Source organism: Corapipo altera, unplaced genomic scaffold (genome assembly GCF_003945725.1).
Source record: "Corapipo altera isolate COAL_440 unplaced genomic scaffold, ASM394572v1 308, whole genome shotgun sequence".
Classification (NCBI taxonomy): Eukaryota; Metazoa; Chordata; class Aves; order Passeriformes; family Pipridae; genus Corapipo; species Corapipo altera.
The window spans coordinates 2,848,800-2,874,700 of record NW_020884925.1 but is presented as its reverse complement, the minus strand read 5'-3'; the positions used below and the strand labels follow the sequence as shown (position 1 = coordinate 2,874,700).

Genomic DNA, 25,901 nt, shown 5'->3' with positions numbered 1-25,901 from the left:
TCCCACAGCAGTTTTTAACTACATCCACTGTGCACAGAAATCAATCTCCAAATAATCTTGGAGTAAGAACACTGCAGAGCTTATCTGTGAACTGAACTTGCCTTTTAATACCATGTCCAGCAAACAAGTTAAAAAATATTCCGTGGCTGACCTCTAGTAACAAGTTCCTATTTATATGTTCATCTCGAGAAAAAGGTTAATCCACAGATTACAGAAACTCTGGGCAAATGAACTGATGATATAAAGCTGCCTGGTCCAACCTGCACCACAAAACACACACCTGACCTATTGACTTCCCCCTGGCAGTGACAGGAAAAGGCTGTTTGGGTGGAAAATGCTGTCTGAGGAGCTCCTCCTGTGTTTGCCCACAGGTTGCTCTCTGAACTCCCAGCACCAGGTTGTGACCATCAAACCTGCTGCTGCAGCTGACAGAGGAGGTGATGGTTCTACAGCCAGGAGCAGCTTGGACTCTGCAGATAAGCTGGTAGAGGCAGGACAATATGGATATCTCAGGCTTTGAACACTGTTGAACCTTCTTCAGGTTGTGTTTTAGAGGCATTCTCCACCACTTGCACTCAGTGCTGATCATCTGTACATTAAAATTCTCTAATCTCTCAGGTAAAGGGTTTAAAGAAGAGAATTACTTTTGAGGAGGGTTACTTACACCTCAGCTTCTCCATCAACCATATCTGCTTTATCAGTTCTGGAGTTCATGCTCTGCCTCAGGTTCTGTATTTTCCTATGAACAGCTGAAGACTTGATTAATATTTGCAACAAAGAAAGCATAGATACAGAATTCCCTGTTACCCTCTGTGTGAGCAAAATTATTAGATTTTTGGTGGCAATATACAGAGTTCCAAGGGTCTGGTTCTAGTTTTAGCTGGTAAAACTTTTTTAGTTTTAAAAAAACTGGTTAGTTAGTTTTTTAGGTTTTAAAAACCCTCATTTTTAAGTTTTGTAATTCAACACTCTTCATAAAGTTTGGATTTTGCCTTTAAATCATTTTTAAACAGTTATAATTCAGCTTTGCATTTGATTAATGACTTCCCTTCATGTGACATCACTATAGCTTTGGAACTGGCTACTGCAGGAGTATCCCAAGTTGAAAAATTAATGGATGGATTAAAAATTAAGCCATTCTTTGCACAGAAATACATCATATGTTTAGCTAAAATGAACTTTAGAGTTTTAACTTCTCATTATAACAAATAAAAGTAGCAATTACTTTCACAGAGAACAAAACCCACAATGATGAAAGCACAGTTAAGGCAGTGTGTGAGCGTTTATTTTGCTTTTTAAAAATTTTGGCCACAAAATGCCCACTGCCTGATATAAAAGAAAGCTTTTTGGTGTAAACCAGTGCACTATGCACCAAAATCTTCCCGTGGCCAGGAGCCAACAGACACAGCTCATGTAAGAGAAAGGCAGCAGGTTACACACGACAGCCCCAGAGGCCCTGCAGGGTCCCAGCACAGCGTCACAAGGGTGGAGGTGGAAAGAGCACAGGACTGATGGGGGCTTGGAGGCCTTTCCAGCTTGTTCCATCCCCAGTCACGAATTTGCCTGGGCAGCTGTGCCAGAGCTCAGCCCTGCTGCTGGTCCCCTGCCAGTGCTGCACTGCAGCCAAGCTGAACTGCTCCAGGGCTGGACGGGACACCCTGGGCTGCACCACGAATCCGTGCAGGGAGCACGAACCACAGGGGCTCTCAGTGTGCTGCTGAGCTGTGGGCATGTGGCTCCTTTCTTTGTAAGTGAATACTGAGCACATGTGTACTTCCATTTTTCCTACAGAATTCATGGTAAGTTTAAGTCTTGTCAGGATATGCAGTGATCATCCAGGTAGGAACTCTCATGCACCCGACACCAGCAGACAGGCTGCTGTGAGCAGCTTTGTAGGAAAAAGAGCTGTGTGATTTCTAGGCACAGTGACACCTGAACCTGATGTCAAAAAGAAATTCTACTTCTAAATAGATTTATTACTTGTAAAGACTCAAAGGATCTGCTGTTGTTTCTGCCAGTAGTGTCCTCTAGTGGAGACACATCAGATGCTCAGAAAACAAGCAAACACAAGGGGCTGAGTCCAGAAATCATCCTGCCAAGGAATACCAACACCTCACAGCCACAAACCTGCTTATAAAAGCCTGGAATCTCAACCAAGCTTTTCATTACTATAATTAAGTATTACACTACTTTAAGGTAAATGTTAAATAACTTTTTAAAGTTTCGGTCAGACTGAGAAATGAACCCATCGTGGGGCTATACAGAATAAATGGTATATTAAACAATATACAGATAATGTGCCTGTGTGTGTATGCATGTATATATATAAAATCAAAATACAGACAATGTGAGTAAAGCCACTAGTCCATGATTTAGGTAAATTCACTAAAATAGTAATTTTCACCCTTTTTCATATATAATGCAAAATGATGCTTTTTCAGATTTAGGTAACATGGTGACAGATGAGCTGCCACCTCCAGTGATTCCTCCAGCCCTCCATGAATCCATGTATCAGGTTTATGCTGGGTTTCTTCCAGAGGTCTAAATATCCTTAACACAAACTTAATTAGTGACTGCAGCCTGCCCACAGAAACACTCTGCTACTGAAATGAGCAACCTGTTCTATTCACAGCTCCCGAACTCCTTTATTGTTTTCTTCTCTCCATCTCTTCCTTTCCATACAGTCAACCAAAACAATTTAGTACGGGGAAAAAATATCATCAGTATTGCAAAGATTACTGAATCACTGCTCCACCTGCTAACACTCCTGCTTTCTTCAGGGACACTGATCATCTTTGCCTCCATGGAGTCTACATGATTAACAGAACCAAGTACAACTTGGACCAATTCTTTTTAGGCAAAATTTAGGTTTAAAATTTGCTGCTTCTAATTCACACTTGACAGTTTTCTTCATTTAAGAAATAAAACCCACAAACCTCAAGCTATGGCCCGTGTGCTATAAAGACAGTCTGATTTTTCCAGAGACGTAATGGAGCATAAAATACACTTCCTATTTATGTCACTCTTGTTTAGCTTATGAACTCAAGTTTCCTTCAAAAGTTCGATATCAAATTACAGTGTCTTGTCTAATACTAATTCAAAGCAACACAATTATGTGCAGCAACAAGGCCACATCCAGTCCAGACATAATCAACAGCAGGTTAAGAAAAGCTTAAAGGTACATCACTGCCTTTCAGCTGGTCCAAAATTTTATTCTATTGAAAAATAAAATTCAGCCATTATATTCAATGTCTTTCAGTTCTCTCTGATGGCTACCCCACTCTGCTACATGAGGAACACACAGCTACATAGGTCACCTGCAGCACCAAAATTAAAAGTGTAAGAGTTTCAGAATCACAATTCCCACTGTGTTCTTAAATATCCTTTCAGTAACAATACTGAGTCTTTATAATGCACAGTATTTGCTTCTAAAATCTATTTTGCCTGTGTATACATGTCATATATATATTTATATACACATACTCACACATATATACACGGGGCAATTTTAAATCTCTGTAGAGATATTTGAAGAAACTTACCACAAGCAATACAAAAGCTCACATGTGCTCCATTCCCATACATTAGTTCTTCAACAGTTTTTAATTTTATTGTTTCAGTTTCTGATGATTAAGAGTTTCTACTATTGGGGGGAGGGGGGGGAAACCCCTCCTCATCCTGGCTGTGGTCACCATACCCAATGGGCCCAACAGTTTAGAGAATAAAACATAAATACAGGGCCTGAGTGTGCTGTTAGAGCCAGCCATTCCTGACAGTCTTTACAATGGGATAAACACTGTCTGTCTACAGTCCCCATGTATTTGAAAGCTACGACAAACATTTTACTGAAATGTAAATAACTGACATCACCACTGCTGAAGCAGGAGGCTGAAAAATCTCTCTAAAAATCCCAAACCCAAAAACATTGCCTGACAGAAAAAAACCCATTAATGGTCACTGAGAGAGCATGTTTTAGAGGTCGTAAGCATTGAGATTCTTTTTTTTAAAAAAGGATTAAACCAGAGCAGTCAATTACTGGCTCATATTCACACATTTTTCTGTTACAAAATTATTCCTTTTCTAAGGAAGCATATTTTCCCCCTGAAATCTGTTTCCAGTAAGAATACTATTCTGAATTAGTAATGTAAATAACTGGATTGAAACTCAGCCTGCTGAAAAGCAGCTACTTTTAGATTTGCATGAAGAGAGCTGATAAGTAACTATAAGCACTGTGGCCCAATCTATTAAAAGCCTCCTCTTTTTGTTTCTGGTTCCATTTTACTACCACACTTTAACAACTTGTTTTGCACTTGCTATTATTTACTGAGATTTTTACAGCACCTAGAGAATCTGAAGGAGATCAGAGACACAGTTATTCCTCAAATCCATACGAAATTAGAGTAAGTTTTATCAACAGAACCAGTGAAATCTTGTTTGTTAGGACTTTGTGCCTTGTGGGAGCTGCAGTTGTACTGTATGTTTGGGATGGGACATGGATCAAACCTCTGTCCTGCCCCTGCAGCCCTCTCTTTGGGAGCAGAGCTGCAAGATCTTCAGTCAAATCACTTAGTTAAAAGAATCTTATAATTTGTGTTGTGGTAAAGATCTTTTTCAAACTAGTGATCAATACGAAGGATCACACACAAATAATTCCAGTTAAGCAGATTAGTTGTTGCAATTGGATTCCAAAAATCACGAGGTTCCCTCAGAGTTGTACTGAATCTCTGTCATATTCCCAGTCAGATGGATGAGAGGCACCTTATGGGCTTGTCTCATGTCACAAATAAGTATTGTACAAATTTAACTGAAGTGATTTAGCTGCAGTGTTTGAGCTGCAGCTGAGCCAGGTGAAAAGGCCACTGTCCCCAGCTGCTGTCCCCACCCTCACTGCCAGCAGCATCCTGCCACCTTCCTCAGAATAACAGTGTCTGCCAACCCTGCCCAGCACAGACTGTCCAAACCCACAAGAAATACCTCTAACATTTAAAAGTGGGACTTTTAAAACACGGAGCCAAACCCGAAGCTCTAATAACAAATTTTAGGAAGAACTTTAGGGATGTTCTGCCAGCAAGTCTAAGGATGACCATGTGAGAGGCAGCAACCTCTGACCCAGGTCAGGGTCACAGCCTCAGAAATGTATGTACTTCAGGCAGCTTAATCTCTATATAGTAGACACTTTTTAATCAGTACATTTTTTAATCAGCAGGTTTTTAATCCGTAAATGTCACCTCTTTACATTGAGGGAAATAAATGATAAGCATAAGCAAGTTAAAACTGTACCTGCAGTCCCACTAACAGGATATACAGCTTTCAATATCCTGGTTGCTACAAGAGTTCCCTATTACAGGACATTTCTGTGTGAATGCTCAAGTCAGTCTTGAGCAGCCAATTCAGTGAAACACACTTGCCCCTGGTGATGGATGTGTAAGATTAGTCCATCAAGGAATGAATATGCAAAAAAATTAAAAGAATTGTGGCAGAAAAACAGTTCTAGCTCTGCTGTTAAAACATCAGCTTTGCCTTCTGTAAGAGGTTACATGAGTTTTACTTTGAGCATCAAAGGCTGATTCATGGGGGATCTTAAACTGAGCATTATCAGATCTTATTAAGAGTTTGAAGAGTCCCATATGACAATCTGCCAACCTCAGGCCAGGGCCTTCTGGGAACATTTGCACTCGCTCTGCTGTTGTGGCTCTGTGTGTGTTTGTTTTCTTTCTGTACTTTTAAACAAAGCAGAGGTGAAAGTGAACACAACTTCCTTCCAAGATTTCTGCCAGTAAGGCTGAGATGCACAAAACTCAAGGACTTGCCTTCCAACAGTGTAGGGCACACCCAAAGCAGCAGATACACCTTGGGGACAGCACACCAGGTGTATCCAACACCATTGGGATTTGTGCCTCCAACCAACAGGAGCAAGGACACACGACCTGAGGGGTGGAAGTCTATTTAAAATTGGAACCACGTGGTGGTTTATGACCTTATAGTACCTCTTATGTATATTTAATTAAAGGACACGTGAACCACAGGCTTCATGTAATTAATGGCCATGCTCCGAGTCAGATCCTCAGAACCTGCACTTCAAGTTGCTCATCCTTATACTTTGCAAATACTTTTCCAGCAGAGGGTGCAAAGCTTCTAGTGGTTGTAGAGCTTCATTCAAGTAAGCCAACATGGGCATATCAAGAAGTGTCTCGAGTTCAAACAACCACTTGAAGCAAAGCAAAGCAACATCTCTTTCATTTGTTGGCACTCAAATCATGCACTGGATTCCAAATAAAAGCCGAGTTCCATGGGGAGCCAGCAGCAGCCTCATAATTCTGTGTTAAGGAGGAGCAGGTAAGGTGCTGCAATATACAGCCAGGACTCCAAAATAGACAGTGGTTAAGATGCATCTTTGGCCAAGAGAGATATTCCTTATATTTTAATATCTAGAGGACCCACTGATATAAAAACCTTTTAGTTTGCATCAAACAAACTCTTTTTGCTGTTTTGCACTTGGTCCCAAGTGCAGAACGTGCTTGTGTCCAGTAGACCAGGAAGGCAAAACAAGAGCAAGTGTGACCACAATAATCACGCAGGCATGTGGCATCCTAAAATGTTCTCACACTAGGAAAGAAGTTCAGGGGTGAGAAAAAGCCTTACTCAGTACTGTGCAACACAACAGATGAAGGCTGAGTCCAACCAGAAATTGTCAGGGTGATTTGACTGTACCTGAAGGCAAAAACCAGCAAGACAGGGCTGCCAATCCTCTGGTGTGGCTTTTTTTGTGATTCACATTTGCATAAAGAATACACCCAACCCTTTAATGCTGTTTCAGCACAGTCATGGAATTTCTACTGAGCTGAATAACCCTTCCTTCTGTTGAGAAATTTAATGGCATTTATTTTTCTTATTTACTGTTACCAAGTACAGCTCAGCAATTTATTTAATGGTTTGTAAAACAAATCTTTATTTCCCTGGTGAGCCTGTATAAATAAATAAATTTTTCAGGCCGTGTAAACTATTAACAAAAGAAAAATCCAATGTTTCACAGTATGAATGAAAAGAGGGTTTTGTGGATCAATTTTATTTTGTAATACTTTTGCACGACTTCTGAGCCCAAAGAATTTCTAGTAAGTGGCAAGGATCTATTGTAGTGAACCCTGGCCTCCCTCAGGGCAATTCTTTATTCAACCCAGGCCATTAGCAAGGGTAAATCAATGTTATCAGCTCACACACACTGACAGCTTGTGTGGTTCCCACTCCCTCATTTCTCCCCCCACATTAGGGTATATTTTTATGCTCTCCAGGGAAATTCAATTAACAGTGTCAGTCTCCTCCTCTCAGCCCATGACTGACACCACCAAGACTCTTTTCACTGCCCACTGACATGTAAGATGTGTCTGCTGATTTCTGGACTCCCAAGTTAACAAGAGAATTACTCCCCACTTCTACAAATGACGGTGTCTGATCTGTGCTGTAAACACAGTGACAGCTACTGAAATCAATCTTTTTTGACCTTATTGATTAGGACACTCAGATATAAAAATACTTCTCCAGTGGCTGAGTAATGCTTTGAGGGTAAAAGCCCAAATCAACAACAAAATAATGCATGTCTGTTAATAATATCAAATTTAGCTGTTAATTCCCCACTGCAGACTCAACAACCAGCAAAATGTTGTGAACAATTAATGACTAACACTTAGCTGCAATTCACAGCACGTTAAAAAATCTCAGCAAACAACTGCTGGTAAGAGGCTGGATACAACTCCACTTTCCAAAGAGTTTCCAAGAATTATTTAGACAACTTTTGAAACAGATACATCTTTTCATAGTAGCTAGCAACAACACGATTTCTGTATTTTGAAATAAAAAAAGATTAACTTTTCAATAATTAATGCAAACACTGCAAAATTTGGAAATGGCACAACTCTTTCAAAAACATTACTAAACTTGATGGACTAAGAGAACACATGTAAGGACCCCAGGCAGCCCAGGTAGCCTTCAGCAGTTAAAAGAACGTGCCACTAGTAATTGTGTTCCACACTAAGTTGTGAAAAGCATCAAACAGAGCTCTCATTTTCACAAACATCGACCCTGAACCATAATGATGCAGCCCCTTCCTCAGATTTCAGTAATTTAGTTTCTCTCAGAACTAATTTGCATTATTTCTTGAGTACAGATAAGAAAGAGAGGTATTTTCTAATGGTTAGAGAGAGAACAGAACATAATGTCCCAGCTGAAAGCTCAAATACTCTGTGGTCCTAATGGAGCAAAAAACTATATTACAAGACACAAAGCACTCTGGCAGCAGACTGACCATGATGAAACAGTAAAGAAGATGCAAACGCTGTGCTATTAACTGAAAAAAAAAAATCCAACATTTCCCATAAACCAAAATATGCTCTACAATCACAGACTTCAAAAAAATTCAAAACATAGAAATATCCCATATATAGGCACATCATACCCTCATCCTCCAGCAAAGATCTACTGGCTTTGTTGTAGCTGGGAAAACTGAACAGATTTGTGCTCCAGCAAAGCTGGCTCCAACTCTTTCCTCTCTTCTCTGCTAATTGTTTGTGGATAAGCAATATAAACTAGATGGCTAAAATGACCCAGGTTAAAACAAATCCTAGCAAAAATAGAGTGGGGAAAAAAAAGTGAAAAGTCTAACAGCAGAAACTGCTTGTTACACAGAGGTCACTTATTCATCCACATGTTTAAAACAGTCCCAAACCCAAACTGATGAGATTTGAGGGCAACACATTTTATAGGATAATCCTAAATCATACAAGTAAAAGCCACAATACCTCTTTTTCCAGAATACGAGAGATCTCTCCTAAGGTCCTGTCCAACCCAGGTACTTTGCTGTTCCCCAGTGAGCAGCTCTCCTGCATTTGGAGGTGCTTTAGAAGGTCTTTTGTCAATCGCTGTAACCTTCAACAGAAAACAAAGAGCAAGTTAAACAAAAACTCATGTTAACTTTCACCTTTGTAATGAACCTCTGCTAATGACAAAGGAATCATGAAAATCTACCTAAAAATATTATAATTGTCTATTCTGACCAGCATGTAAAACATCTCAGGAGATACAGTCAGCTTGGAATGTCTGAGACACTTCACTATCTACTTTTTTAGGGAAACAGCACAGGAATAGTGTGAACAGTACAGTCATCAAGGTGCTTCTTTATGAGCTATATTTGTTTCTGTTGTTGTTTCCCTATTCTCCTTCCACAGTTTATCCTGCTAGTTTTTGCCATGCTCCTTTTAAAATGGTTTCATCCTGCTTTGCTCCCACCATGCAATCATTTTGGCTCACTCAGCTGAGCAATGCACTCTTGAGATGAGTAAGGGAAACAGAACAGCAGATTAAACAGAAACAGCAAACATCACTGGGCTAATTTCTTATAGGCATCATAAAAGAAACGGCTCCTCAGGGTTATCTGAATAAGTAAAAAGCAGTGGCTTTGCAGCCTACCTCAGAAAGGGCATTTTATTAATGAGGGTCAGTAATGAAGCCAAAATGCAGAGGTGGGAGAGATGCAGACTCTCACGGGTTAGGTTTCATTTCCATTTTATATGTCTGCCTCTGGGCTATTCCCCTTTGCTCTCCTGCGAGGCAGCAAGGAGAAATATGCAGTTCCAAGGCACCATTCTCTCACCCTAAGGTCTAAAACACAGCAGTCAAAAGACACTCATAGTTTATCCTTCTGTGACTACTGTGAAGGCAGTAACGAGCTCAGGGGCACACTTTGCAGCTGTGGATGCAGTGATGGAGTGGATACATACGGGGAACACGGGCCCTCAGCTGGAGACTGGGAGAGGGCAGGAGGAATTGTCATTCCATGCTTGCCAGGTATTTGTCAGGCACTGCCTCAGTACCTGCTCCTGGCTGCTCTGAGGGACAGGGACAGTGCTTGGTGGACCTTTGCTTTCATCTACTGAGCTATTTGCACTGGAAGTGGGACAGAGCTGGTAGCTGAGCAGGATGAGTGGGAGAAACAGTGTTGTGACCAGAAGCCAATATACAGAAATCTAAAGGAAGGAAAAGAGAGGGGAAGGGTAACAATGCTTATCATAAAATGGAGACATCAGTGTAAAAGGGCCAGAAGGCTTGCACAAAGTGACCACAGAGTAATGGCAAAGAGAAAATTATGTTAACTGGTCTCCTAGAGGTGAGACGGGAAGGCTGGAAAGGCTGGAGAATGTACCACAGTAGTCACATGTATCAAAAAAAAAAAAAATCACCAATATCAGAATATGCATTTGGGGAAGAATAGAGAGCTTCCACTTAATCAAGAGGAAACAGGAAACTCTGTGCCTTCTCTTTGAAAAAATGCAGAGCTTTGTTAATGGCTTTCAAGACACGCTGGAGACACGGATATGTTCTTAAAGTAAAAATAAAAATGATTTGCAGAATTTTGAGTCTTGGACTTCTTATCATCTGGTCAGCTGAATCCATTAATATTCAACCAGATTTTTCTATGGCAAGAAAAATAAAAGGAGATTACATCCTGATGAGGTTTTTTTGCACTGCTATTTCCTCTGTGGAAAATGAGGTTGGAGGAAACTTCTGTCTATCACAGTAAGCCACGAACTAAAATGGGAAACAAAATTAAAAGCCAAAACTCAAACAACTGCAGGACTTGGACAGTAAATCAAAAGACCATAGCACCAATGAGAAGTGGAACTGCTGCAGTCCAGAGAGATGCTCCAGAAGCAGAGTATTGCAGGTATTCTCACCGAATGGTATTTAGAATGGCTGTTGCCTTGGCAATATCCTAGCACATCAAGTAAAAAAGTCTTATTATTTCTTTGAAATATCTACTCTAATTGCTTATTAAAGCATAAAGGCACTGAAAAAACCCACCACACTATACTGTTACTTCATCTCACAAAAGACAGCAAGACAGGTTTCCATTTGCTTCATTTAACATCAGAGGAATGGAATTCCACCAGGATTAACCACAGAGGCTGAAGAAAGGCACTTTCCTAATCTACATCAGGCATCGGCACACAGAACGTGTAAGGTTTATCAAAATGCTCCTCACAAGGACTCAAAGGGAACATCATCATATTACACCAATACTTCTGCTGACAGAGGAACAGAAGTTTCTTTCTCTTCAGCCTATTCAGATGCTCTGCAAGCTAAACACCACGTTTACTTTCTGTCCTCGGTTTAAAACCAAAGCTGTACAACACGTTAACTCCCAAGGAAAAGCTTCCAGTTTTCCAATTCTTCTAAAAGTCTTTCTGGATACTTTTCCAAAATTCCAACTTTCTAAGCGTGTGTTCAGCATCACAGATTAAGAAACCTGAAGAATAGATTTTCAATTCCACCACATTAAAGAATTACCTCTTACAGCCTCATACCCTACTGTGTGGTGAATCTTCTGCCAAAAACAGTTAATGGATGCTGTGTGATCACATGGGGAAGAGAAGGGAAATAAAAACTCCCTCCTCCCACAGAGAAATTGTTTTAATATCCTCTATACTGACTTCTTGGCTGTGTCAGAGAAATAAGAATAATTTTAGGACTATTTCAAAGGACTAGAAATCTATGCAAGAGGACTTGTGCTTGGATGTAGAATTTACCATTGCTATGAATGGATTTGGAAAGAGAACTCTGTCCATTCTGGACTCCTCGTGCACTCCTGGTATGCAGGGTGGATTACTAGAGCATGGCATCAACACCTGACCCAGTGGCTATGTGGAAATACTGCTGAGTCCAAATTCAATCATTTCAGGACAATTATTTACTCTTCCTTCTGTCTCCCAGTTCTCACTCCTCCAATGCTCACTATGCCATATAGGAATGATAAATGACTGAAACTTTACTGGGGCTGGATAAAAGGGAAGTTAATGTCTTTTTCTCTAGAACTATTTCCATCTCACTAATTAAGGTTTTAGTACTGCCCACAAACAGATAATTCAGAATGTAGAAGAAATATCAGAAAGGACATAAGGCACTGACTGGTCTTGGAATGTTACCGTAACATAAACTTTCATAAATAGTACGTTCAGCAAATAAAAATACAGTATCTGATCTTTTTGCACTGCAAGTGGAAAAACAAGGGATATTCAATATCAAAGGTTTTCCTTTTTAGCACGAGCTAAATATTTTTAGCAGGTTTAATATATTTTACAGGCTAAAGGAAAGAGATCTGTTAATATTTATAGGCCACATTTCATCTCCAGAAAAAAATAGCCTTGAAATAGTAACATCGATGTATTTCAGCACTTGCAGGTTTAAATCCATGATTTCTTGGCTGCACAGTGATGTATGCAAGGAAGGATTAGTGGGAGTGGGCAGAGCAGTGGATGCTGTGCAGTTCCTGCAGGGAAGGAGTGGTTACTCCTCCGGAGGTTCCGGCGAGGGCGGCCAAGTGCCAGCCGGACACACAGCCCCGATTCTTCCCGAGGCAGCCCCTGCCTGGAGAGAACTGACAACGTCTGGGGAAGTTCCTGCCCAGCCCAAAATGGAGCTTTGCTGTATCCCCTGGAAGCAACCTACATTCCCTGCCTGCAGTACAATTGACACTGTGCTGGCACGCGGGGCACCCTCCCATGGCTCCAGGTGTGCCATGGAAACAGAGCTGGGCACAGTCCCAGACACTGCCAGACGAAAAACAGCTACATCTGCAGCTTCACACACCTTCTGCAGTGTTTGAAAGGAAGCTCTCTGAAAAATGATGAAAAATTCCTATAAATCTCATTTTCTGAATGCATTTATTTGTATTCCTACGAGAACGTTCCAGCCTTGCCCTGAAGATGAAATCTACTGCTTGCCCAATCATAAACCTGTTATTTATCTGGTTTGAAAGTTTAACTGGATTTTATTTTGCTTACACTTTGGTTCTTCTACAGTTTCCAGAGCTGTTTGGAAACTAAATTTTGCACAAGTACTTCCAGTTTCAGAGACTGTTTTTTTCCTGCAGTAATCAGTATTTTGGTATAATATCTTACAGTTGGCCTACCCAGCCTCTAGCCAACTACACCAAGAAAACCTACAAGGTGAGTTTATCCTGTGAATTCACTGATATACCACAATGAAAGTAAGAAAACACTGTATTGTTAAAGACATTTAGCTATGGCCCTCTGCAAGAACAAACTTCACACTACATTCCCATCTTCTCTCCAGCAGATTCTTACAGGAAATAGTTCTTCATTTTCTAATTCTCTTTTTTTTGTGCTGCAGCCTGTTTTCAGGACAACAGCGGTTCCCATTTCCATACTACCCCAAGTATCCCTTTACACAGTAGAAAAGAAAAAGGTAAGTAAAAAAAATATGTGAAAACAATTCCTTCTTGTGTGAGGAGAGACTGGCTAAAATATTAGATGAAGGGGTTAAATTTCCCCCCCCCTGCAGTCCTGTTAACTCCCTTCAGGCACAAGACAATCTTTCATTACCTTAGTTTCCCTGTTGTATTAAAGGATGACATTTACACTTTGCTACCTGCAGATTGCTTTAACACTGACATATATGGCCTTTGGCTTAGAAGATACTAGATAGATGTAAATAACCTTCTAACTTCAAGAAAATGTTTTCCTTCCCTTTTGAAAACGTGTTCTGATGGACACCTGAGAGTGCTCTAATGGACACCTGACACACCTTTTGCCAGGTTAACCTGACAGACTGAACAATAAGCAAATACTCAGATCAGTTCCCAGAGAATATGAATTAATACTGCAAATCCACCAAGAGTCCACCAGCATTTATAAAATTACCCAAGTGCCACCAGTGACCAACCAGCAAATGCACAGTGGAGGGAGGTCAGGAGCAACATTTGGCTGCTCCAGGTGAGAATGTCCACAGTCCTTTTCCTTGGATGTCCCTCTTGGCACATGAAATAGTTTAGAGAGCAGAATACTTACTAAATGAAGCAGTATCTGAATTTATACCCCTCACCCCCTAACGGGTACAATATTTTTAATAGATACTAAAAAAGAGAAAGCTTTCCCAGTCATCCTTTAAAACTCATTTCTAAAAAAGAACTACGTAGAGCCATTCACAACCCCAGTCATGAATCAGTACTCTGGAACTGAAAAAGGGATACGCAGTGCCTATCAAAGCAGGATAAACCCTGTCTGCTTATTGCCATTAGTGTAGTACCACTGCAGAGCTTAGAAAGCACTTGGATCGGTGCTTCCTTAGAGCAAAAGATTTTATAAATCTCAAACCTTAAACTAGTAAAAACCACTGAAACAATCTATCAGCCGCAGCAGGAAATCGGTGGTCTTATAATATTAAAGTGGTTTAATCTTAAAGGTGATCTAAAAAGGCTTTTTACCTGCCAACTACTAATTCTGGGGTCTGTCTTTCTTCTGTAACAACTGACAACATGACTAAGAACTAAAATCAGATAAGAAATTGCATTCCATAAATGGTTTTAGTTGTTTGTGAAGACACAATCAGTTTGGGGGAGAGAAGCGTGTAAAGAAATGTGGCATAAGCAAGGAAGCATAAAGGGAAGACATATTTAATGATTTAATTCTAAAACACATTTGCTTCTGTTAAGCAAATAAATAAACCTACCAATTGGATCACATTTTAAATGGAATTTAAAAAAAAAGAACTTTTCCATTTTTAAATTCCACAGCCCACTAGGTCAAAAAGTGTTTTCTGTTCATTAGCATACTTCCACTCCAATCAGAACACCTCACCCTTCCTTTGGGATAGACAAAAAGTCTTGGCATTTGTTTTGACACAAAGAATGCATTTAGCACTCTGAGTCTGTACCCCCTTCGTTCTGTGACATGACCCTTCTCAGTAACTTTGCAGATCTCCTGAGAGCTGTGCAGGCTCCCAGCACTGGCAGGGTTTGCTCTCTCAGCCAGGTACAGTAGCAGTTAAACACCAAATCCTAGAGCAGCACGTGGTGTTCTGGCTGAAAAGCCAATACTCTGACCACTTTTACAAGCTTCTCAGTGTAATAATACTCAGTGCAGACCTGCTTCTGTTTGCTCCTTTCTGCTGACTCCTCTTCCTACTGGTCTTGGTTAAGTAGGATCCTGTACTTAGTTCTGTTACAAAGGTGCTTTCCTGTTATTTTTTCCTGTATTACATTTTGCCATGTAAACAGATACAGTCTGGACTAAAACCCTCGCCTCAGGAAACTTCTTGTCCTCACATGCTTTCCTTTACAGAAGGAGATAAAACTACCCTTCCCTATTCTTCCATTTTGTAATATGTGTTGTGCAAAGTTAACACATTTCAGTAGGAACAGACTGGGCTTATGGTTGACTCACAGACACTCCTCTCTTCTTAAAAAGCCAGTTCAGACTTGAGCTCCCACTGCTGCCCCCTTGATTTCAAATAAGCTCGCAGACATATGAGCCTCAGAGTAGATAAAGAGTTGTGCAATTTTGGAAAGGACAATAACCATGATATCTGAAACTATGTTTTAAAAATATAGATGTAAGCATCTGCTAGATCCCTAGGTTTCTACAGGAAGACTGCAAAAGAGACCTCAGATCTGTGATGAGAGCGAGCAACACAGTGGCCACAACTCTAGTTTGTGCCTAAAAGGGTACAGCAATAACAGAGGCAATAAAGGGAGAAACTAAGAAAGCAGATGGAATAGAAGATTCTGTCTGAAAGCAAAGGAACTTTCAGTCACGTAAAAAGAAATGAAAACTGTTAAATTTAAGATCAGCCAAAAGATTTGAAAATTTTTTTTAAAATTTAAAAATCTGAGTTTCTCTTGTGCTTCAATTGAGACACAACTGACTAAGTTACATCACTTATGATCTCAGAAAGGACCTTAAGTGGAGGCACTACACTTATCAATATTTTCAGTCACTTAAACACGCACATTTCTACTTTCTGAAAATCAGACCTTAATATTTTATTTCCTGGTAGCAAAGAAAAGCAAAACACAGAAGCTACAAATCTAGAAGTCTTAATATGCCACAAAATTAATCTTGAAAATGGAAGTGCTGATGACTAAGAAACAAAGCCAATTCCTTCCCCATGTGTTTATGCAGGTGTGCCATCTGCTGGAGATGGGGCATTTTCTTAAGTCAAACCTCAGTGATGGATTTTTATTATTTTAAAATACATCTAAGATTCAGTAGCAGGTTTTCAAGCTATTGAAAAGACTCTGTAAAAGATACTGCCTGCAGGCTAGCTATATATAACTGCAAGGATCTGAACTTCTTAACCACCAGTAACTTATACAAAACGCCACCTTCAAGTATATCAGCAATTTATGAGTGATGGAAGCAACCCCAAAACATACAGGATCTGGTACAGGTTATTACCTTGCTCTGAAGGCAAATATCCCCAATCTGGAAAGTCGTCGCAATTTTAGGACGAGGGTTTTAGAATCCAACTGTGGAGACCCCACAGCTCCTTGGCTGATGCTACAGACTCCCTGAGCCCAACTACAAGTATAAGGCACACACACCATCTGCCCACTGCAAATGGATGTCTCAGGAAAATTAAGAACAGGGCAGGAGTGCATAATCCTCTTTACTAATCTGTTTCTTTCCCCATTTTCATCTTCAGAGTCTCTGGGGCTGGATGTCCTTTCCCAGAACTGCAGGAATGCAGGTAAATTGTCAGCTATCACCTGTGTGACTTTAGTCAGGGAGTTCCACCCATCTCCCTGTACTCTGCTTTAAGAACACTGGATTTGGTTTCTTCCGAATCCAGCTCCAGCTCTACCCTGTGCTCCCTCATTGTGGTACCAGGAAGGACAGCAAACAATCACCATCCATCTTTTCCATGCCATTTATGACCTTATAGATCTCTGTAACATAACCCCATTAGAACTTCCTCCCATTAACACATTTTTCTCCAGAATGAGAAGTACCAGCTTACTTATTTCCTAACACAGAAGTTATACGTAACATTATTACAGATTTCCTTTCCTGCCTCTTCTGAACCTTTAACAATTCCAGTTTAACTGTTTGGAGACAAAGAACCAGAACTGCACATTGTATTCAAAAGATGCAGATGACCCAGGTATTTGTACATCACATTCTTTGTTCTGTTTTTGCTAGTTTCTAAATAATTTTAACAAAGGATTTCTATGAACTACTGAGAGTACTGAGCTGATATTTTCTTGGAACATCTGCAAATTCAAGGCCCACACTTTGTATGTGAAGATATAATTGAGTTCTGTCTTCCCCCTCTGTTGTGTAGCACTCAATATACACTGGATTTCACCAGCCATTTTACTGCCTCACTAATTCTCTTCAAAATTATCATCCAGCATCAGCTCTTGTCCCTACTGTCCTGAATCTCTGCAGGATCATCACACTCTGTCCTCTCACTCCTTGCCCTCTTTCTCCAAGTCACTTGTGAATATGTCAAACATCTCAGAACTGCAGAACTCTACTGGTGACCTCCCTGTTCTGCCAAGGACTGAGGAAACACTCCACTTCTTTTCAACTTCTTAACTGCTTTCCACTTAAACTACAGCTATATAGTTTCTTTTAAAATCTTTGGTGACAGACCTTATCAAAATCCTTTTGCAAATCCAAATATTCTGCATCATTTCCCAACTCGTTTCAGTGAAATTAGAAAGTAAGAGTTGAGCAATTTTCAGTTTCAAACTAAGGAGAAGGAATTTGTCATTGAGCACAGGTCTTGTTTTAATCTTACCATCCAGCTGTTTTCATCTGTGCCTTATCCTAGACAACAAAAAGGTCTGTTCTTTGAAAAGCTCAATGTCAGACTGGAAAACATCATATGCTTTCACCTTTCTTTCTGATCAAATGCAGGCCAAATATAAGATTTCCAGCCCCAGCATTCCAGTGCTGAATTTTCACCATCAGTCTGGAAGTCCAAGACTGGAACCTTCTTGTTGCCAGGTAAGAAAAGTATGAGCACATGTTCTCTTTACTACAGCAACTTCCACGGTTTCAGATACACAGTGTCTTCCAAAAAAAATGCATTTCTAAGGTCTGAGCTTTTGTATTAGAAACTAATGTGTAACTCAAGATGGCAACATGCCCCATGTTGAGGGAGAACCTTCCACACCTGCTCTGCTGGGAATTTCAGAAGCACTTCTGAAACACACAGGGCAAAAAAGCACATGTCTAAGGTAAAGAAAGTTTAATGCTTACTTGGATTTAAATGGGGAATCAGACACAGCATTTTTTGCTTCCATCAAGCTCTCATATTCCTTTGCCCTAGAGGAGAAAATATTCATTATTATTGACCATTGTCTAAAGTGTACAGGATGTAATATTAGTGACAGGGTTCAAACCTTTGGGTTTTTTCTGGTTCACAGTAAGGTCCAGCATTTCTGTCAGAATCCAGACTGGTGCTGAACTACTGGCCATTAGCAATTTATGATTAATATTACTGCTTTAGAATAACATCAGTATACAAATGGCATATTTGACTTTTGAAATGGTAGAAAACTGCACAAGTGATACATAGAAATGTAGTAATCTACTGCCTATTATAAAATTATCAGTGATATAATAATTTATATTATGAGGTATAAATAAAAAATATATAATTATTATATAAAATATTAATGATTTAGACATGTAGTGCAGATCAGATCAGTACATCACAGATTATAATTAACATATAAGTACTTGGTTATATTTACAGGCAAAGGAGCATTTTTATGTAACTACTGATTGTATTGTAATATAATAAATTTTAGGCAAACGACATAGAAACACCTCAAAGAATGACTGTTTTACTGCTGGAAACAGAAACACAACCTCTTTAGTCCCTTAAAACTATTATTTACACTGGCTATATGCCAAAAAGTAGGAAGAGGGAGACGAGATGTTTTTCCACTGCTTGTTTTCATTCCAGCCAGCCTGTGCCAACAGGTGAAAATCATGATTTGCTCGTGGACCAAAGCAGGATTCACAGTGCTAATCCTGTAACCTGCTTTTAATAACACACACACACACATATAAAGCAAAACTAATCCAGGGACTGCAGTGATGCAGATACATTTCTCTCAGGTATATAGAGTAAACTTTCCTTTATATTTTCTGTTCCCACAAATGGATCGAGTTTCCCAAAGCTACTCAGATCTTCCCTCAGCTGAACCGTTCCAACTTATGCTCCACACAAATATTGTTACATCACCACCAGCTCTGATTTGTGGGTCATTAATAAAGCCATTAATCACAGCTGAATTTAGTATTAAACATGAAGGTGAGATTCCTTTATTAACCTTTTGCCTTCTTACCCAGAAACAACACATGTCAGCTTCTGCACAGACAAGTCAGTCGAACTTGAAAAATCACCCAAAATACCTGTTACTAAATGCAGGTGGCTGGAGTGCTTTAAATCCATTGTAAAGCACACACCAACCATATGGTAACCACCTCTGATGCTCAAATTTAGCTTTCATCAGGACTCCTTTTGCCATGGGAGTACCCAAGTACTCTTCTGCCAGCAGCACATCCATGATAACCTGAGATAATTTACTCAGCTATATATCAGTTGTTACTGATAGCACCAGTTAAATGGCTTAGGGTTATAAATATAATTAATAAGACTAACAAAACTTCTCAACATATCTAATATCCCATTGATCACCATTTGTCCCCTCATTCACCTCCGCCCTTCATTGCTTTGATATTGCAGGAGTGATTTAAGATCTGGAAACTCAGGAGAGCAACAGGAACCTATGTGGATGCAGCTCTTATTTTTTACCAGTTTTAAAATATCACAGCTTCCTAGAAACTGAAATGAATGCATCATTTCAAGAGCTGAGGTGTAAGGGTATTTGTTGTAACTGTTTCTTTTTATAGGGAAGAGGGAGACTTGTAGATATGTACTAAAACATGGTCTGTAGATAATCTACTAACACCTACAAAACTCCAAATTCTCAACATCAAAATACCTTTGCTTTAGACCACTAATGGACATTTTTATTAGTAAGCCTTTTGTGTTGACATTAGACAACTCATTGTGAAATCTTCAATTTAACTCTGAGTTATCTTCCAGGACAGCAAACCCACTGAAAAGTTTAGTCACCCTTTAGCAGGAAAAACAAGCCTAATGAACATGGATTTCATGTCTTGCCAAGATGTCTCCTCTTAGACTTTTAAGCTTTCACTGTATTTTAAATAGTACATCACCTTTGTAAAATGATGTCCCTTTATTACTGTTTTAATTACAATTTTTCATGACGAATATGCTGACTCACCCAGCAGCCTGACACGTAAGAACTCAAGTTGTTCTGAAAAAGTTTTTCTCCTCTCAGTGCCAATAACAAACTATTTATCATTTGAACCTGTATTCTGAGGTCTGACAAATCTTTGACTAAATTCAACAGAAGCAGCTCTGGAGATTGGACCCAGTAACTGCATTAAATCAACAGGTCACATGAATAACTCTGCATCTTGAGCAATCAGAAACCTGGAAGAACATTATCCAGTTTCAACAGTGTGTTCTAATGTGCTGTTCAGACAGTGGATTTGCTCATTCAGAGAAGAAAGCAATCAGAAACAGTAATACATTGTAAAAGTGTTGTGGTTTTGAAGACTAATGTACCTTTATTAGCACTATCATGAGTTAATAAAACATCTCATTTTTACTGGAGCCCTAAAAATCCACGCCGGTGTTTTTCTCTTCTTTGAAGCCCTTCTTGCTTAAGAAGGCAGGGAAAATACATAACAGTGACTCTTACCTACTGAGAAGTATTTTTAGAGAGAAATGCAAAAACATATTACAATATTCAATTAAGCATTAACCTCGGCTGGGGACTGTTCAGCTCTAGAGAGTGACACTGCCAGTTCATGATAGAATGATGTCCTGCACATCATACTGATTTGCAGATGTCACTTTTTAGACTAAGAACAAATTGCAGGTCTGACAGCACACTTTCCATTTTAAGATATTTTTATTCTTCTTGTTGTGACAGGCAACAAAAAATGATTAAATTTAGTCATGGGATTTGACACCACAGCAGGCTGACTCCTATTTGTTGATTACTATTGATTTTCTTTGATACTTCATTTAAAAATCAATAGCTAGAAAGAAAAATAGGCATGGTTTACACAAATTTAAACATGCTATTGTATGCTAGAAGAGGCTACAGTTTTGGCAGGGCACTGGCATCCAATTATGAGAAAAGCTCTTAACAGGTGAAACCAAGGGCTCCAGATCGATATTCAGTTTTCTTTCTCAATCAGAGAAAGTGGCCATAAATTAGGCTCATCAGTGTTATTTTCAAGACACTCCCAAAGCAAATAATTTTACATTTTTTTCAGCCTTCCTCTGCACTCATACTAAAGGACAAAAGGTAAAGTTTAGAACAAAACTTAAAGGAAAAAAAAAAATAAAAATGAATTTGTACTACCTGGAGTTCATCCGTGCCTTTAGCTTCTTGGCTTTCTTTTTAATTTTTTGTTTCTCCTCTCCATCTTTTAATGGTTCCACAGGAACAGAACTCTCAATCACAATGTCCACAATGTACTTTTTTAACGAGAGGTGCTCCTGCAGAAAATAGTGAAATAATATTTAATGTTATACTATGTGATGGAGGTCACATATAATCTTCCCAGGAAAAAACAGTATTATTTTTGTCCTGTTTATAATATTTAACAAGAAAATGAAGTCAAATTTTAAAACAGATCTTGAGAAAGAGATTATTTTACACTGGAGAGAACAAATCATGGGTATTTTCTAAAAAGGGAGAATAATTATTAAAAAAAGAATAAGCAGTGTGCCTTATTTTCAAGAAACTGTCATTTAACAGGTATGAATTCCAAGCTGACATCTTCTCTCCTCCAAGCTGCCCTTTACAGTTACATGAAACCTGCTCTATTATCATAATTCATTATATTAAAGAAGCTAATTCTGGTTTTTATTTTAACTCTTCATAAAAATCTAAACTTGTCTTAACTTTATTAAAATACATTGAAACTATTCACTACTTACAATATTACCATTTATTAGCGGGAATATTACTTTTCCTCTCACATTAACAAATCTGAATTTAAGCAAAATATTGGTAAAATCTCTGCTTCCCACAGAAGAAATGCTAAACAATTAGTTTAATGCCAGTTATTAGATGTTTTTACACAATTTTTAATACACTGAGGCTTATATCTGTTTTCTTGTAGAATACCAAACATATTATCAAGTACAGGTTACCACTGCTTATTAGGATAATTTAGCCTTGAATATGATTAGGGCCACCACCAGAAGTGGTTATTCCTTCCTTTTTGGTAAGTATCCTTAAAATTCAAAGTAAAAGGTGAAGTGTTAAAAAATTTATAGGCAGCATTTTCCAGAAAACAACCTATATTTTCTTTCACTGATTGAGGAAAATACTCTGCTTGTTGAAAACAAAATAAATCTCTGTGAAATTTCCTGGAAAAAGACCACTTAGTTTTTGGAAAGCACTGCTGCATGATATAACCTAGCAATATATATTTGGTGAAAACAGTAAATGAAATAAGTATCTTAAATCATATAAATGCAAAATGAACACTGAATTAATATTAGACATAAGTAATCCAGCATAATACTCTAAGCAAATTCTAAAAGTAACATTGACTTTCACTTTGCTCCACTGCTACCCTGGATAACTCCCAGCACACCTGAGCACTTTCTCCTCAATATATTTGAGGAATATTGAAGTTCTTCAAACTGTGCATATTGTTATATATTGCTACAGCCACAGGAAACATCATTCTAACAGCTGCTGTAAGCATTTTCCCTGCCCTTAATATTATTTAATTTTAGCAAGAAGTACTTAAAAGAAAACTTCCTAAAGGTATCTCAGAAGGCTGTGCCTGTGAGTCTGAGTCACAAGGGCAACAGCTTGTGATGAGTTAGTTCTTAACCCATCTGTAGCAGTGCAGAACAGAATCAAAGAATCACAGAATCAGCTGGGTTGGAAAAGATCTCTGAGATCATCAAGTCCAACCCTTGATCCAACCCCGCCGTGGTTCCCAGCCCATGGCACTGATGCCACATCCAGTCTGTCCTTAAACACCTCCAGGGACGGAGAATCCACCACTTCCCTGGGCAGCCCATTCCAGTGTCTGAGCACTCTCTCTGGAAAGAATTTCTTCCTAATGTCCAACCTAAAACTCCCCTGGCACAGTTTAAGACCCAGCCCTCTTGTTCTGCTGCTGGTTCCTGGGAGAAGAGACCAACCCCCACCTGGCTCCCCCCTCCTGTCAGGGAGTTGTAGAGAGTGAGGAGGTCTCCCCTGAGCCTCCTCTTCTCCAGGCTGAGCCTCCCCAGCTCCCTCAGCCTCTCCTCAAAAGACTTGTGTTCAAGTCCCTTCACCATCCCTGTCCTGAATATGAAATCCAAGTTCAATTTTGTCTCTTTAGAGAGATGTGGCCCACTTAAAAATAGCTTTTCCCCTAAATTTCCTTTAAAAACCAGAAGCCTGGTCATAAGGTTCAAACTTCACAGGAAACAATGAGTTTGAGCCTGTCAGTGTTAAGAAAAGAAAGGACTTCCTCAGAACAGACTATGGCACTACTGCTTTGCTACCAAGCTTCAGGGTACTTCACCTGTGACATCTATTAAAAAAGCTATTTATGAATTATTTGGGTGGGATTGCGTGGGTACATCCCTGCTTTCCAAATGGGACCAGTGCACCTTGGCACCACCCTTAGCTTAGCTCATGCCTCACCACTGAGATGCAGCACTTGTAACACACAGAACAAAGGTTACTGTAGCTCTTTGTTCAACAGTGAAACTGGTACTTTGGTTCATCTTCAAACTATTGTTTCTTCCAAGTGACAGCAGAGCAGAATGAAGTGGCCACTGCACTGCAGAACGGCAGCACTGACACCACGGGGTCACACTTGTGCTGGGCAGGAAGTAGGGAGACAAAGCTCTGCATCCCCTTCCCAGACACTCATCTCCTTTTTCATCATCTTATCTGTGGCTTAGCAGAGGACTTGAAGAGAACTCCAGGGTTCACCAAGCACATTCATCCCCCAGCCTGTGGGGCCAAGAGAGTACAGCCCGTGGTCACACACGTTTGTTCACATGAACTCAGGCATCTCCGGGAAGGATGTTTCTCAGAGTCCTCAGCTTTCACGTGGGGCGGTTTGGGATATTATCAGACCTCATACATACAGCTCATTAAAGGCAGACTAGAGTAATAATACCTTGTGTCACAAAAACAGTCACTTCTGGAAGGTACAGATCAAAGCGTGGGATTAGCACAGTGGGCAGATCGACACCATTCAGGTGTGAAACAAGTAAAATTAATAGCTTGGTGTTGGGTGACAACTGGCACCTGAAGAGAGCTGCTGCCACAGCACCCTTCAAAGCAGGGGGAAAATATTTACTCCCAACCTCCTACCAGTTACCTGAAAATATGAAGGTCTGAAAATCCACTGAGTCACACTGAAGTACAGGATGTCCCATCCTTTAAATAACTAAATTAATGAGTAATTTTACCTGCATGGCCATTAGTTGGACAGGTTAACATATCACAAAAGTAACAACCAAAGGGAGTGAGGCCGGTGCAGTGTTTTCAAAGCAAACTTTCATTTAAGCAATAATGAAACTTCTCAGTCTCAGGGGGTGTATTTCTAACAAAGGTAATGCAGAATAACTGGGTAATCCAGTCACTTCTTCCTGAAAGTTTTTCACTATTTTTTGTTATTATTTTTATATAAGTAAATGCTATATGTTGTAAGAATTTCTGAGACTAAATTAGTTTACCCTCTCCCTAAAAGCATTCTGAGTTTGTCTTTATGACAAGTGAAGGGTCATTGTTGGCCCGATTCTGTGCTATGCTCAGCACATTCTGGCCCCAAATCCCCAGGTCTTAGTAAAGCACCAGATCTTTGGAGAATTTAGGCCATTAAAAATGCAAAGCATTATTAAGTAGAGGTTCTTTTTTACTGAAATCTTCTGTCATTAAGATTTGTATTCACACCTCTTTGAAAATGTGCAGTGTGGTTTCAGTCCTATCAGTTTTAGCTGCACAATTTCTCTAAAGCTCTGTTTTAAAGGCTTATGAATTTTGCTGGTTCTGTCCTAACAGAACACTCCCTATCTCAGGATTAAAACAGAACCAGCTATGATGGTCATTACGTATCAGATTTCTGCCATCATTTCTCATATTTGCTACTCATCCTCTCAGCCCCACAGCTGAAATCAATGCTGGCACAAAACAAGGGATCAGCTTTCCCAGAGATGGCAGAATCTGTGCCACAAAGAGCAGCCAGACTGCTCCATGCTGGGATGTACAGCTGCAAAATATGGAAACAAGAACAGAGGGCTAATGTATTTCTTCATGATCCCCTGTATATGTTCCTCTGTGTATACTAAGATGACGATGGCTCAGCAACCCATGAGAGTAGAAATACTCCTGCTATTTCTCTCCAGTGTTATTTATGTGCATTCATCAAAGCTTAGGGTTACTCCTAAAAACCCCCAGGTATATTGGACCTGCTTCTTAGAGGGGGACTCTCAGTCTCTAGCTGAAAAAGCTATGAAGCAGAAAAGTAACATAGTAAATATATTCCACATGATATTGAACTGCATTCTGTACAGACACATGTTGTTATTTGACAAAGCCATATAACCTCTAATAATTTTTATATAATGCCTAAGTAATTTTTAAAACTACACAAATTTCCTGTAAAAGTTTCAATACTTGGTGATAAAGACTAACATTAAATGCACATGTAAAACTGCAGCCACCATGAAGCAGACAGAACTTAGGTTATTTACAAAAAATGTCTTTGCTTTTCCTCCCTTCTCCCTCCATCCTCAACCGGTCTGACTCTCAGTCATTGAGAATCCTGAAAACTTCCCAAATGCGACAGATGGGCCTCATCTACAAACTACAAGAGAAATTGAGTTGCCAAAACCATTAAAGCTAAAACTAATAAGGTCACCCCTGAAGTCACATTCTTGCTGGTTATTGCCTAGTCCCATTCAACTGCCTGAAATAGAAAATCTACCCTGCTTGTTTCATATTGTGAAGTTGATAATTT

The 25,901-nt window shown here is 39.6% G+C and overlaps 1 protein-coding gene across 2 annotated transcripts in view; it reads right to left on the bottom strand.

Annotated features, from left to right (window-relative positions):
* Positions 1 to 25,901, bottom strand: part of SCAPER (S-phase cyclin A associated protein in the ER) — a 142,769-nt gene that overhangs the window by 59,205 nt on the left and 57,663 nt on the right. For both annotated transcript variants that reach the window (XM_027657596.1, XM_027657597.1), the window contains exons 21-23: positions 21,275 to 21,411; positions 18,057 to 18,122; positions 8,793 to 8,919 (exon numbers count right to left, since the gene is read on the bottom strand). In XM_027657596.1, the coding sequence (XP_027513397.1) occupies positions 8,793 to 8,919; positions 18,057 to 18,122; positions 21,275 to 21,411 (330 nt within the window). The remainder of the gene's footprint in view (positions 1 to 8,792; positions 8,920 to 18,056; positions 18,123 to 21,274; positions 21,412 to 25,901) is intronic.